The sequence below is a fragment of the Thamnophis sirtalis genome, unplaced genomic scaffold (genome assembly GCF_051295495.1).
Source record: "Thamnophis sirtalis isolate CommonGarterSnake01/CBP01778 unplaced genomic scaffold, rThaSir2_p1.2 scaffold_11, whole genome shotgun sequence".
Taxonomy (NCBI): Eukaryota; Metazoa; Chordata; class Lepidosauria; order Squamata; family Natricidae; genus Thamnophis; species Thamnophis sirtalis.
This window is the reverse complement of record NW_028261391.1, coordinates 60,134,629-60,151,036: the sequence shown is the minus strand read 5'-3', so window position 1 is coordinate 60,151,036 and position 16,408 is coordinate 60,134,629. Positions and strand designations below refer to the sequence as shown.

The 16,408-nt window shown below is 39.0% G+C and overlaps 1 protein-coding gene across 2 annotated transcripts in view; it reads right to left on the bottom strand.

Moving 5' to 3' along the window:
* Nucleotides 1–16,408, bottom strand: part of GRK5 (G protein-coupled receptor kinase 5) — a 186,075-nt gene that overhangs the window by 25,675 nt on the left and 143,992 nt on the right. For both annotated transcript variants that reach the window (XM_087725895.1, XM_087725897.1), the window contains 4 exons: nt 6,992–7,092; nt 5,102–5,194; nt 2,714–2,777; nt 919–1,059 (listed from right to left, as the gene is read on the bottom strand). In XM_087725895.1, coding sequence (XP_087582021.1) covers nt 919–1,059; nt 2,714–2,777; nt 5,102–5,194; nt 6,992–7,092 — 399 coding nt within the window. The remainder of the gene's footprint in view (nt 1–918; nt 1,060–2,713; nt 2,778–5,101; nt 5,195–6,991; nt 7,093–16,408) is intronic.

The window sequence follows — 16,408 nt, the reverse complement described above, 5'->3', positions numbered from 1 at the left end:
CAGATTAGTTCCTGCAACATTATCCTCGGATACAAATAGTTGCCTTCATTCATAGTAAGATATTTTCATAAGATCATACTACACACCGGTCAATGGTGAGTTTCTAGTTTTTTACTACTGGTTGGCTCATGCTCGCTCATACGCAGAAGCGTCCAGGGGGGGTGGGGGGGTGGAGCCTTCTGTTCCTGCTACTACCAGTTCGCCCGATCCGGGCCAAACCAGGAGCAACTCACCTCTGACACCAGTGGTGAAATTCAATTTTTTTTTACTACCGGTTTTGTGGGTGTGGCTTAGTGCGTGTAGCAGGGGAAAGGACACTGCAAAATCTCTATTCCCACCCCAGTCTGGGGCCAGCCAGAGGTGGATTTGCCGGTTCTCCAAACTACTCAAAATTTCTGCTACCGGTTCTCCAGAACCTGTCAGAACCTGCTGAATTTCACCCCTGCTACACATAGTACTGCAGATTTAGTTCGTCAGGAAAAAGTTAGAAAATTTATTGATTCAAGATTAAGTATTGTCTTATTTATTACTACACATTCTTCCAGCAGAAGCAGCAGCTACAACTAATGAAAAAGGCTTTGCAGATTCTAGAGTTTTGGACTTTGGTAGGGTCTTGTAGAGAGCTAATAGGAGTATGCATTCCATTGTAGAGTGAGCAATTTGCAGCACCGTTTTTTCCATAAACAATTATTTTGGAACCACACAGTGCTGTCAAATTCCAGTGAAGGATACATAAAAACCCACTGCGATTGCAAAAGTAATAACAGAAGAACTCATACAGAGCTAGCACCAGAAACCTGATTTAAGTCACGATGTAGCCTGGAAGTAATACAGCTGCATACATTTTGTTATAAGTGCCCATCACTGATGGTCCTGTTATTGAGAGCTGATGCCCATTACAAATTTGGCAATACTTACTACAAATTGACTATTGACTTTTTCTAGAATCTGCTTTTCATTTAGGGCCATGGATTCACCTTTCCTCTTCTTTATTCTTTTTTTCTCTAATCTTTTGCATGCATACATTTTCCCAGTTGCTCGTACTTGGCAGGCGCATACCTGAAAAGAGGAAAGTTACAATAAGGAAAAAAAAGTATACAGGACAAATCATCAGTTATCAAAGCCAAATCAATCTCTTTTCCCTACTTTGTCTTGATTTTAACAAAATTCTTTTGACCGGAGACTAAATAGACATTTAGTAGGAGGACGAAAGGAAGTCTTCCAATGCAATAGGTCTAATTTTCCATATTCTTAATTTAGAAAAATAATACATAGGACAATCTCAGGCTGGGTCCTATAAATCAGGGATGTTTACACAGAAGATAACTTGCCATTGATTTAAATACCATGTTTTCCCGAAAATAAGACCTCCCTGGATAATAAGCCCAATCGGGATTTTGAGAGCATGCACTAAAATAAGCCTTCTCCCGAAAATAAGCCCTCCCCAAAAATATTGCACCACAGTGGCAGCCATGAGGTGACCACGCTTGCAGCCTCCTGCACCTCAAAAATAATAAGAACTCCCCAAAAATAAGGCCAAGTGCTTATTTTGAGGGTCAAAAGAAAATAAGACCCTGTCTTATTTTTGGGGAAACACGGTACTGGGGTCCTACATTTCTAAAAGTGAGAAGGGCCAAGGCAAAAAAGTAAGCGGGAAGATGGTATGCTAAAAATAGTATTGATAATAACGAAGCACAGTTAATATCATCAGGATTAGTGCATTTAATAATATTGTATGGTCAATTTGGTGAAAATCTTTGGGGAACCCACCAAAAGCTTGGGAGGGTAAAAAGAGCCGAGGTGGCGCAGTGGTTAGGGTGTAGTATTGCAGGCCACTTTAGCTGACTGTGATCTGCAGTTCAGCGGTTCAAATCTCACCGGCTCAAGGTCGACTCAGCCTTCCATCCTTCCGAGGTGGGTGAAATGAGGACCTGGACTGTGGGGGCAAGTTGCTGACTCAATTTGCTAAAAAATTTGTAAACCGCTTAGAGAGGGCTGAAAGCCCTATGAAGCGGTATATAAGTCTAATAAATAAATAAATAAATAAATAAATAAATAAATAAAATGTGACTATATCTAATATATAGTCACTAAGTAGAGAGATTCCATCTTCACTTCCAATAGTTAAGACGAGAATCTAAAAAACTATATCAGCACAGGTAGTCCTTAATTTGACTGTTTGAAGTTACAACGGCCCTGAAAAAAAATGACTTATGACCATTTTTCACACGTATGACCATTGCGGCATCTTCATGGTCACCTGATTTATATTCGGATGTGTGACAAATGACTCACAGTAATGAAGGTTGATGTGTCCCGGGGTCATGTGATCATCTTTTACGACCTTCTGACAAGCAAAGTCAATGGGGAAACCAGATTCATTTAAAAACCATGTTCCTAATTTAACAACTGCAGGGATTTACTTAACAAGCGTGGCAATAAAAGTCACAAAAATGGGGCAAAACTCACTTAACAAAGTGAGCTTTGAGCTCCATTGGGATCATAAGTTGAGGACTACCTGTAATTCATTACAAAACTTGGAGAAAAAAACCATGTATATCCCTTTCTCACACATCCAATGAATCAAGTTTAAGAACTCTTATACAGCAAGAATGAAATCATGCAATTTCATGCTTCAATAGATCAGATTTATCAGCAGAAAATAATTGGCTACCCTTACAAGTAGAGAGTTTGTAAAAGAAGATTTACTCACCTCTCCAAAGCCACCTTTTCCTAATACCCTGTATTGCCTAAATGTGTTTTTTGTTACTGGTTGTCTGAAATAATAAAGAAAATTGGGAGAGGGAAAGAGTATGTTTTAATACGTTTTATTAAGCTTCAGTTTTAAAGCAGTTGGTATCCTTAAGGCTGATTTTTTTTTTAAAAAAAAGGTCAAGCTATTTCCCTTTTCTTTAAAAAAAAAATTAACTGCTTGTTTTTCTAAAAGTGAAATATGGCCGAGTATTTCATAACCCTTCATTTTGCACAATCCACAAATTCTTTGTTAAGGATCATTTAGCTGTGAAAATGACTGCTTTTCAACCACTCCGAACGTTCCTTTTTTCTCATCTGGCCATAGGATATGTCAAGGAAGAGGGTCAACTCCTCTCCAGAAGATGACCAGGCTAAGCCTGAGAGAGGGTGTCAAGTGCATCATTAATCTCAAGTTCCTTCATGCCCACAAGAGATCTAAGACCAGCCCACCTTGAATTCCATTGAGCCTCATCGACTACCAATTTGTTTTAACTGTTAGTAGTTCAGATTCTTGTAGAGAGTGTTAACATGCAATAAACGTATATTCATTTGAACTGCATTGACTACTGATTTCCTGTACTTGATATTAATTGAAATAAATATTATTTGTTATATCTATCATCCATCCATCCATCCATCCATCCATCCATCCATCCATCCATCCATCCATCCATCTATCTATCTATCTATCTATCTATCTATCTATCTATCATCTTCCTTAGTTATCTTTTGTTCATTATATTGGATCAGGTTGCTTGATTTCATTCATCTCATTCAACTGAGCTGTCTGAATATGGATTAAGAAATGTAATCTGGAAGACAACAAATTTGGAAAGATAGTACTAAAAATATTTTCTGCCTATTCTTTTTCATGTTCCCTAGTAAATGAAGGCTGTACTGCACTAAAGTTCTGGTGAAGAAATGGCAAACTGAAAATAACTCTGTTAAAGTGAAAGTGAGAACCATACAATGAAGAGCCACCAAATAGACTGGCTTTTTAAATTCCTCTCCAGAAAAGGACAAGACTTGAGATTGCCCTCAAGTGGTCCAGGTAGATGGTTCTTGTGAGGAGACCATAAGACCATTGAGAGGGTTCAGAGCTCTGGAATAGCCAGCTTTTTTGCTCAAACAACAGTCAGGGCCTTAAAAAGGACACAGGGTTCACATACTTTCTGTTCTAATCATTTTAGGAAATTTCTTTTTTCTTATTTAGAAACCTTTGAATCAACATATTTTACAGCACTGGATAAATTTTCTTCCGTTCTTAGCGAAAGAAGTTCTAAACACATCTTTAAGGATTTAATTGTGTTTTCTTTTGGAATAAACAGCAAAGGAGTTAGTAGAACTTTGATTTTGGAAGGTTACTAAGGGCCCAGATGGATTTGAAATAAGTTTTTGAAATTAATTATAAGACTCTTTCAGGTGGGAAAACGCTTTTGCTTAGAAATCTCTTTAAAATATGATGACATATTGAAAGGTAGGTAATTGGAAGGAACTAATAATTACAATTAAAGGAGAGGAATGTTTAAATTTGACTTAATACAGAATGAAGCAAATATTTTTACATTGGAAATATTGAAGGATATTTATGAACAATTAATCTAGAATTAATTTTAAGAGTGTCTGCTTCTATAGATAGACTGTATTTAAAATAACTTACAAAAGAGCAACAAGTTTTATCTGACAAGATTGAGAATGATCTGAAAGATTAAAAGAATGACAGGTTAAATGAACGATATGGAAAAACTGGACATAGAAAAGAGCCACCTAATATCTTAATAATGAAAAGGGATATACAAATAACAAACTAAAAAAGTGACCTGGATAAATTTCCTATTTACAAAAGAGTCTTGTGAAAGCCTTGTAGAATTTTGTGAAAAGGAACAAAGAAAAAACAAAAAGAAATCCAGTTCTGGGACATAATTTGAAAGGACTAAAAATCAAGATGGTTAAAAATAGAAAATATAAAGTTGGCTTATTTCATTGCCAGTTTTCTCTAGTAACTTTTACTGGACTTTTGTTCATTAGTATTGAACAACAAAACTTTAAAGATTTGTTTATAGTTAAGAGATGTAATATGGGAAAAAGTGATAATTTGTTGTATTTTAGGAAATGATGAATTTCTAAAATGGTTTATACTTATTGTGATGGTGGGAGAAACTATTTCTTTATACATTTCTTTTCCTTTTTTATTATATTCTTATTTTTTCACATTTCTGCACTTTGTATTTTTCTTATTCTTCTCTTTTTATCTTTATTGGTTTTTTAAATTTTAATTATCTTTTTAATTATATCTTTTAATTTTTTTTAAAAAAAGTTTTGCTGAATCCACTGTAATGCCACTTACCTTTCTAGCCATTTCCATTGGAGAAATCTGTCAAAATACATGCTGTCTGAGTATTCTTGAAAAGGTTCTCCACTTAGGTACTCATGAACTGACCTATTTCATATGAAAAAGAAAGAAATATTTGACAAGCTTGCTCCCGAGTCTAGATAGCCACCCCAGTTTCTCTGCAGACAGGATGCCTATTTTTAAATCTACTAAATCAAAAGTATCAGACGAGCATATCATAGGAATAATGTATTACTTTTTTATCAAATATTTTATGTATTTCTTTTTTATCTAACCCCGTTCTATTTTTTCTTATGGTTGCCCATTCAGCTAATATACATTATCCTAACATATAAAATACAATCCAAGCGGTATCAGATTGCTGCTAAACTAATTGTTTCGTTCTTTTCCATCAAAGAACAAAATGAGAGTAGTAAAATTAAAAGGCAGAAGTATAATTACTTGTATGAAAGCTTCTAAATTTTACAAGTACCTCTGTAAAGCATCCATGAACAACAAAAACATCTGCTGGAAATAATGTGCTTTTAATGAGCTGTCTCTTTTGGTATTTTCTTTTCTTAAGACCTGGCAAATAGCTCAGCACCACAAAAACATTGTAGATACAAATATTTACACACGGAGCTCTAGGATACAATAAAAAGAAAATCCTAACTTTGCGAAACCGGTAAGCCTTTCTTTGGACAAAAGGATGACACCACAAAAACAGACCTCCTATTTCAGGTCTCTTAGATCTAAAGGGCATTTTGAAACATCTGCGTGCTTCCTTTATCTATGTGAATTACACAACCTAATTTAAAAAAAAAAAAATTAAGCAAGCACTAAAAAGGAGTGACTACTACAAAATAGAAAATGTGTTTTGTTGTGTGCATAAAAGAAGTGCATTATGACTTGGAAGCTCAGTCAAAACGTTCTGACTAAGTCACAGTTCAGTTGAACAGAAACCCCAACTGTCTTGGGTGTTATGGTTTTACAGCTGAGACAACATCTGGAGGGAATCAATTCAGCACCTTCCTTCAGGTCAACTGCTATGTCTGTCTTAGGGCCTGGCCTGTCTAGCCTCTTCCTGTCTTCACCTTCCTTTCTTTTACCTGCTTTCATTCACTGTGCACTTCCTGTTTTACTGTCACATTCCACCCTGGAATATCTTTTGACTAGAATAGTGTTGGCGAAACTTTTCGGCACTGAGTGCTGAAACGGGAGTGTGTGTGTGTGCATGTGCTGGAAGCTGGAAGAGCAGCTGCCCAGTGCACATGCATGCGCTGGGAAGATGATCTTCTGGTTTCCAGCCCGTGCATGCACACCTCTCACCAGTTTCTGGCACGCATGCATGCATGAAGACCAGCTGGCCGGTGTGCATGTGTATACCGTAAAATGGAAGATCATATTCCCAGTGCGCATGCGCAGGCTTCTGGCACCACCGCACGCGTGAAGACCAGCTAGCCAGCACGCTGGAACCCGGAAGAGCAATGGGCAATGGCTCGCGTGCCCAGAGAGATGGCTCTGTGTGTCACTTCTGGCACACATGCCATAGGACTAGAACATACATAAGGCAGTCCTTGACTTACAACCATTTGTTTAGTGGCCATTCAAAGTTATAGCAGCATGGAAAAAAGCGAAGGACTTGCTTCCAGAAGTCATGGGTACTCCATCACTGGAAGTTTTTAAAAAGAGATTGGACAACTATTTTGTCTGAAATCGTATAGAGTTTCCTGCTTGAGTAGACTTTTGGAATGAAGACCTCCAAGATTCTGACCAATTCTGTTATTTTGTTCTGTCCTGACTTATGATCAGTTCTCACACTTACAATTGTTGAGAACGTATTTACAAAAAAAAGTCTTATGTAAATCAACAACAAATGATCTTTAAATGCCAAAGGGCACTTACTTTACACAGGGTAAGAACAGATCTTTACATGGGCTGTTTTCAAGTTTTTCTTTTATCTGCTGTACAAGATCTTGACTGGCTTCCGCTACATAAACTGGAGACTATGAAAAAGTAGAGAGAATCATCAGTTCATTATGTAGAAGGAGAAAGTATTTCCCTGACATCCAAGGCACCAAGATATAAGAAAATATACAAAAATAATATTCGTATTTATTATTGAGACATCTATGCTGCTTCAAGCTAACAATTCCAGTGAGGTTATACTCAGTGGTGGGATTCAGCCAGTTTGCACCACTGTGTGACAACCGTTTGTTAACCTTCTGAGCAGTTTAGTGAACTGGTTGTTGGAAGAAATCATTAGGTCAGAGAACATACACACACAAAACACACAACACCTCTCTGTTGTGTATGCGACATGTCCAGTTTTCTAAATCAGACAACAAGGATAGTGTAGCAAGGTGGATGATTCTGCATTCTTCATATGAAGCAGTTATTATAATGCTTAGTATTTTAAAGATTTTTATTAAGTTCTGCTTCCATATTCATGTACCATGACATATACATTTTTACAAATAGCACGATCAAGATTCCCTGTTTTTGCTATGATATTTCTTTCCACAAAAAGTTGAGTACAGTTCTTCATTTCATCTTTGCTTTCTGAGTACATGGTGTACTGAAATTACCTACTTTCTAGTTGATCAAAAACACCATTTTAATATATTTTTAGGGAAGGGTGTATGTCTTCATTTACAGTTTTTGTAAACCTAAATAAGGTTTCACACTTCACAGAAACTTCCATTCAACTTTCTATCGTAAAAAAAGGGCAGAATCCAGGAAATAACTTCTCCCACTATGAAGTCATGAAACAAACAGCATTTTTTTTAAAAAAATATTTTTTTTATGTAATGTCTCATTTTTTTTCTTTCTGAGTCAAGTCAATCTGTGGATATTTTTCTTTTGTTTACAAGCATGAGTCAACTTTTTCTTTTAAACAAATAATAATCCTAGCACACTATCTAAAAAGAGAAAAGTAACCCCTGGATTGATACCATTATGTGATACACTGCTGAACATTTGCTAAGCAGTGTAAATAGAAATAAACTCTTTTCTTTATTCCTTTATTGAATACTTTAAAAAAAAACAAATACAAAATAAAACATAAAAATGAGAAAAGAATGTAATACAATAAATAAACCAGGAATTTAAAATGTCACGAAAGCTACAGCTTTCAATTATGAATTATGGGCAATAGTTATAAAGATAAGATATATAACATGACTAATCAAATAAATATTAAACTTAAGCTAAAAATAGTTTATAATCAGTATAACATAAATCAGCTGAAATTATGCAATGTTTCATTCATTCACATTTAGACATTTAGTACAGATGAAAAGTCCAATTTAGATACCTCATGTAAATTCATACCATATAGATTTTACGCATGAAAATAAACTTTCCTACATCTTTGTAGAAAGTTTATTTGCCTGGCTTAATAGAAGGTTTAGAAAACACACCTATCAGGAAACAGAGAGAATAATTCGGAAGGGAAAATAAGTAAAATAAAACTCAACTCCTAATCATACAGAATTCAACTACATTTAAAGACACGTTACCAGCTTTCCACAACATGGTACGTTCTAAATGTGTTGTCCATATAGAATGTACGAGGGGAAAAATTTCATTATTCACAATCTCAGTAACTGCAGCCATGGTTATGTGTATAAACTGAAGCCTTGCCAGCCATCTGAATAATAATAATAAATCTATTTTAAATCACCTTTCCACGTTTACTCTTTTCTTCTTCTTATGCATATTTCCTGAATTTGGACTCGCATAGTCACTCCTACTTTAGCTTGGACAAGAACAAGTAATGCAACTGTATATTTTGCATAATTTTTATTAATTAAGATTAATTTAGATTATCACTTTTATTTTGATGAAATTTGAAATGACTGAAATAGGGAACTAATTGTGTGCATGTGTGCCTATGTATTTGTATTTGAAAATAATGAAAATGAAGAAATCTGACAAAATATTTATATTTTTTCTTCATTTAAAGCTAATAATTTTTTTGTGGTTGTAAACCAGAGTTTGCTTTATTCTACAAGAACACAGTCAAGGGGATGAGTTATATCACTGGCAAGTAATGCTATATTCCATTTCTTATTCCAAGTATTTAAGAAATAGACGCTTTTGAGAAATGGTTTCCATATGTAATTGTGTTTCTGTTGCAGGCTAAATTTAATTAGATTCTGCAGGAAGAAATGTTATTTAGTCCAACAATACATCACAACATTTCAAGTCATTTGTCATCATTTCAGAAATTGAAGTATTGATGGAGAGAGATAAAATTGCTGAATCCTTTCCCAGAATTTCATAGAGAGCTGCAGGTAGTACAGTTCCAATTATAAATTATAGAGAGGGGGGGGGGACGACGGATTGTCCAAAATTATCTTCCTGACTTTCTAGTATTAACGATTCTGCATACAAAATATTTTGAGAACATCTCAAATAAAAACAACAAGCAACATTCTTGAAAAGCTTGGTTCAAGTTAAGCTTGAACTCCAATTGGTACAGTCTGTGAACCTAAAAGGCTAGGAGAAAAACAACACAGAAGGCTGGTTGAGACAGCACTAAACAAACAAACAAACCTTTCCCAAAGTTGAGAAGTTCCAAGAATTTATTTATCATTCAAGAAGACTTAAGGATAGACAACTTTGACACTGCCCTTTCCAAGCTGGTTTATGGAAATGTTTCTGCATTATCTTTCGATTTCCTAATCTAGATTACTGTCCTTTTCTGGAAATTCAAGTAGCCAGATCAAACATTTATTATTTTAGGAGATCAATTCAGATAAACAAATCCTGGGATATTTGCTAAATTCAAACCAGAAGCAGTGACATCATAGATGTTGAAAGGAGGCATCCAATTCAGCCAAATAGAAATTTTGATACTTAATTTTAATGAATATTTCTATATACTGTAGATCAGGGATCCCCAATCCAAGTTTGTGGACCAGCACTGGGCTGCAGCGTGCCAGAAACTGGGCCACACAAACAAGCAGAGCTCCATCCGCGGGATGCAGGCAGCCCGCAAAACCACACCCTCTCTGGTCCTCGGAAAAACCTCTTTCCCTCCAGTCCCCCATGCCTCCTGAGGCCGCTGTTGTAGATGATTTTGTATTTCTGCCCCAAAGGCTCTTAGAACACGATTTAATAGCTTTATTGTCTGCTGGTAACGGATTGTAATACTTGCAAAGTCATACCTTTCATAAGCCGCTTTCTACTTTATTTAATATAACACAGCACACATTGCAATGCTATTTGAGGCAATTGTATCAACAATGTTGGTATTAATTAGACTATGTTATGCTTTAGATTGAAGGGGGAGAGAGTCAACAACCCTTAAACCAAACATTTATTTTCCCAGGATTGCTTTACAGCTGTAGAGGGCAGTTACCCAATCACAGGAAAAAATGCAGCTGTTCTGAGAGGTTGCCAACAAGTGTTATATGAATCCAAAGCACCCTTTTCTCTTGAATCCAAAGACTGCACAACTGCAATATTAACATTCACGTTATACATACACAAAGATCAAATTTCTTAATGTCTGAATTATCAGAGAAAAATTACAAACAAAATTGAAATTCCTGAACATTTATTTTTAGCATGGAATATATGAATTGATTAACTGAACTGGATTAATGAATTAATAGAAGATCTCATTGCAGATGGAAAACAAGACCACTAGTTTTCTGAAACCAGCCTTCCTTCCTTCATATCCCTCCAGCCCTCAAGTGGAGCCTAGAATGCTTCAGTATGGTTCGCTGCACTGGACTGACCCCTGCACTGAACATGAGGTTGGCCTAAATGACCTATTCCAAAAGTATTACTTTCAATGCAACCATTCTATCCCTGCACACACCTATCTCATTATGGAGGAAATAGGAAGAAGCAGTTAAGGACCATGCATGCATAGTACAGAAATATCATATGGCATATGAGCATATTTGTATTTGTATTTGTATTTTATTATTTGTATGCCGCCCTTCTCCGGGAGGACTCAGGGCGGCGAACAATTCAAGGGGGAATAAAAGGGGGAACATAAAAGACAAAATACAAATAATAAAAGTAGACAACAGTCGCACAACCATACATGTCGAGAGGGGAGGGAACTCATCACCCCCAGGCCTGCCGACAAAGCCAGGTTTTGATGGCTTTTCGGAAGGCCTGGAGAGAGGTGAGGGTCCGAATCCCTGCGGGGAGTTCATTCCAGAGGGCCGGAGCTGCCACAGAGAAGGCCCTCTCCCGGGTAATAGCCAGGTGGTATTGGCTGGTAGATGGCACCCGGAGGAGGCCAACCCTGTGAGATCTAATGGGTCTGTGGGAGGTAATTGGCAGCAGGCGGTCTCTCAAGTACCTCAAATAATCTAAATTTCTAGCTAGAAAAGATGTTGAGGATGAGACAAATAAAACTGATTGTGCTTCTTTTCTGTCAAATGTAGAAAAACAAACTCTTGATACGGCTCCTTGTCCTATATTATTGGCTCTGTTGGCACACAGGGTTATGGAAATACACTATGTTGCAATAGCAAAATCACAACCAAGTCTTTCCCACATATTACTGTAGGAAGCAGAGGGGATAATGTGACATAAGACAACAGTGTTGCCTATCTTTTTTTCCCCAAGTCTTGCAGTCTCCACCTGTGTCAGATGACAGCTTTTAAAATGATCAGTCAGGATGGCCAATGCCACCAAGTAGGTGACAAGTGCTTCAGCATCTAATTGCACAATGACAATTTACTGAAATGGGATTAAATAGCCCACATTCCAAGTCATTTATTTTCTTGGCCACAGACAATTCTTGACTTCATTAAAAACCCTAAGTTACATCATGCTTTATTTTATTTTATCTGACATTAATTGATTGCATTGATAAAATACACTAAATCATAGTGGTTAAGTTAAGACAGCAAGCTAAAAAACAGAGACACAAAACATATATATGGAGGTACTGTCAGCACCTCTCCATTAAATAATTAGGAAAGAAAGACCACGAGACTCCATGTGTGGAAATCAAGTGTACTTTTACTAATTAAAAATGATTAAATGCATAGTGAAGCGAAATCTGAATATTTAGGCGCAAAAGCGTTTGATATATAGAATAGCCCATTCCCCTCCCCTTGGCATCACAGTTACAGTCCAATCATAATTCTCCCAAGTGTCAGGTGTGAGATAACTTCAAAAGGCATCATGAAGATGGAATGTCGGTGCCGTTAGTCCTGGCGGGAAACTCCCACGCATGCGTAGTCCGATCAGCCGGTGAACTCCAGAACCTTCCTTCAGCACAATGAGTAACCCCTCCCAAATACCATGCCCTCCCTCCCCGTTTCATGGCAGCCGAAGCAACAGCAAAGCAGAGGCTGACAGGTACCGTATCTGAGCAGCAAAAATCTGGATGACCACTAAAATGGCAGCAAAGTTGTCCTATAAATTCTAGTCCTTGATATATTGAATATAGTGAATGTCCAGATTTTGCAGCCCACATCTGTACCCCTAAAATTATGGTTTAGTGTCATCCAGACTATATTGTCTTTTTCAACCCATGCTCTCATTCCATTTTCATCCATCCATCCATCCTTTCTCATGAAATGCATAACTTCTCCTTGTGGAATCACTTCTTCTGGAAAGGTTTTCCTTTTGAAAATTGACATGGGTGGCAATTTGGTGCCGTCTGCACAGCAGGACAACACGACCGTGTAATGTGTTTTTCTCATGTCCTGAGCCTTTTAACGGTTATGCTTTCGGCACCTTTCAGATCAACACTTATTAGGTGGCCCATCAAAGGTTAGCGGGACTTCATATTCCCAATCTGGCCAATTTCAAAATTATTTTTCTTCCTTGCATCTACTACAAATGTATGAAAAGACCAAATCTTAGATTCATATTCTTTTGGCATTCTAGTTTTGGTGCGCATAGCAAGACCATGTATTTGTAGCACCACAATGGTGATCCAGTAAAATCCTGAATGCCTTTCTCTACAGCAATGCGTTTGATTTCATATATTACCATTTTTGCAGAAACTCCGAAGCCTTTATTCCGGTGATGTGTGACCCATTCTTTCATGTCCACCTCTAACTGTGTGGCCACTTTGCAGCAAGCCCACGGAAATTATGCTTATTTTTATTTTTTACTTTTTGCAGCTGATCCACTGGTTTCCTCCACTCTCTTATCATTTTTTTTTCCAGTTGGAGGTGGCCCAAAATGTCTCTTTTGCTCTGTTTCCATGTTCCTCAGCATATTTTACAACTTCCAGTTTAAAAGAGATTTTATATGCTAGTCTTTTCTGGTTTGACCTCCTTGTGTGTAGCGTGAGGGGGTCTTGTAGTATTTTTTCTACAAGAAAGAACTGTCCGTATGTGTCCTTTATTTGTTATGGGAACACTGTAGCTGAGAACATCAAGGAATGACATACTATTATAGGCGATCTGCTGCAAACACACTATTATGGGTGACATGTTTAAGATTTTATCTTTATAGGGGAGAGTTTATAAAGAGAACACCTTATTAGAGGACACTTTCTTGGCACTATTCATAGGACTATATTTTGTTTTCGACTTGCCCTCTTACATCCCCATGTATGTATATGTGTGTGTGTGAAAGTAAAAACAAAGGAATGGCTGATTGGAATGGTAGTCAGGTTTCAGATTTCAAAGGTGCCAAGTGAGCGGATGAGACCTTCCTGATACACATTTGCTGGATGCTTGCTTAAATGGACACTTGCTCCAATGATCCAAGCAACTAGGATTGCCTCTCTCCCTCCCTCCCATTGTCCGTGACCTGTCAAAACCGCGGAGGACAAAATCGCGCTTGATGAAAGTGCGCAATTGACGTCATCACAGCGCGACGAAAAAAATTAAAAATTAAAATAAAATAAAAATTAAAGCAAGCCGATTCACATAAAGGTAAGGGTTAGGTTTAGTGTTAGGGTTAGGTTAAGGGTTAGGGTTAGGTTTAGAGCATTAGGGTTACGTTTAGCGTTAGGTTAAGGGTTAGCGTTAGGTTTAGCGTTAGGTTAAGGGTTACGTTTAGGGTTAGATTTAGGGTTAGGTTTAGGGTTAGGTTTAGGGTTAGGTTTGGGGGGGTTAGGGTAAGGTTTTCGCTTTATTTTTACATTTTTCGATCACAGCGTGATATTTTCATCGCGCTGTGATGACGTCAAATGTGCGCTTTCGTCGAGCGCGATTTTGTCCTCCGCGGTTTTGTGGTGGAACCCCATTGTCTCTGGGTTCCATTGCTGCCAGAGGTACTGAAAAAGCATCCAGCAAGTCTCCTGCAAGTCTCCTATTAGCCAGTCAGCTGGGCTCGCCGACTCGATGCTGTGCTGCAATAGAGAGGCCAGCACGAGGGAAAGATGAGGAGTAGGGAAAGAGGAGAAAGTAGCCTTCTCCCTTGTCCATTTCTCCATTGCAGCGCAACTCTTCTGCCCACAAAAGGCTCATCTTTGATGGCCGATACTGATCTTTGATGGCCGACACTGAAAGGCAGAGAAGATCTGCCAGGAAGAAGCCAGTAAGCTCCGAAAGTTGGTTACCCTTCCTCCCCACCTGACCCCACCCACCTGCCGCCCCCAAATTGCATTGATGGATAAGTGAGGGGAAGGAAGTCATGCCATGCCCAACGATGGGCAAGAGGAGCCCCATCTTGCTACACACGCCACAATGAAAGGCGGTGGCAATCCAGCAACATCCCTTGCCTGCCCTCTCCGGCACTGGAAGCCATTCATACCTCTCTCTCTGTCTCTGTCTCTGGGCTCACCCGATGCCACAGTCTACCACACAGGCTGGGAAAGGCGCACTTGTGGAGGGCCAGCAGGCAGTTGGTGAACTGCTAGATGAACTCGTGCAGGGCAGGCAGAGATAGAGCTTTCCCAGGCCAGCCAGTGGTGGAATCAGCCGGTTCTCCAATCTGCACACAAAGTGAACAACCGGTTCGGCCGAACTGGCTGAATCCCACCTCTGTGTTGCTGCCTCAGCCAGGGAATACTGGAGCTTATGTAGTCAATCGGTAGTTGAATCGGTCTCCCAGAATACCACCAATCAGCTTTTCCAGGCAGCGGGGATCGCTGCTGCCAGTTGCCCCCACTGCACCAACTCTCCCTCCCCCTCCCCTGAAGTATGGCAACCCCTCCAGCTGATGCAATATTCACTGTATAAGGCGCACAGACATTTTCATCCACATTTGGGGGGGGGGAGTGCGTCTTATAGTCCTAAAAATACAGTACATCTTAAATGAGTTTGAGTTTATTGATCTTGTATGCCGCCCACTCCCGAAGGACTCCGGGCGGCTTACAATAAACAAGGGAAGGGATAAATAAACAAGACAACACTTTAAAATACACAACATTCACAGTTACCGTGGGGCTGGATATTTCACAAGCCCCCCGGCCTGCTGGAGCAGCCAGGACTTGGTGGCTTTGCGGAAGGCCGGGAGGATAGTAAGGGTCTGGATCTCCACGGGGAGGTCATTCCAGAGGGCTGGAGCTGCAACAGAGAAGGCTCTCCCCCGGGGAGTCACCAGCCGACATTGGCTGGCAGATGGAATCCGGAGGAGACCTAGCCTGTGAGATCTAATTGGTCTATGGGAGGTAATCGGCAGGAGGCGGTCTCTCAGGTACCCAGGTCCGATGCCATGTAGGGCTTTATAGGTAACGACCAGCACCTTGAAGCGGGTCCGGAGACTAATGGGTAGCCAGTGCAGCTCGCAGAGGATAGGTGTGACGTGGGTGTACCTGGGTGCACCCACAATCGCTCGTGCGGCTGCATTCTGGACTAACTGAAGTCTTTGAACACTCTTCAAGGGCAGCCCCATGTAGAGCGCGTTACAATAATCCAGTAATCCAAAAATACAGATGAATACAGAATTTCCATTTAAACCTCTTTGCACTCTCTATACTTCTTCCCCCCAAAAAACTATTCATTCACGAATCTGTCATCTAATGCTACTTTGATCTTGATTTGAGTGTCAAGTATTCCGTTGTAACGGTAGGAGGAACCAGGTAACTGAGGAAGCACCGGCTGTTGCATCTACCAAATTTTTGCACAATGGATGAATACTAAGGACACGTAGTCTGTAAGGAAGATAGAATTAAATCCTCATTTCCTGCTTTCTAAAGTTATTGCGTTGATACAGAATTTGGCATGAGAAGGCACAGACCAAAGAATAAATTCCCTCCTTTGGTATCATGTATCTGCTCTTCCTTAGTGGCTGAGAGTAGGAGTTCCCTTTTGCTGCTCCCCAAATATCTTCTTCTCCCAAAAAAGTTTGCTACAATGCTAGCTCTGGATTGAAGAGCCGAGGTGGCGCAGTGGTTAGAGTGCAGTACTGCAGGCCACTTCAGCTGACTGTTAGTTG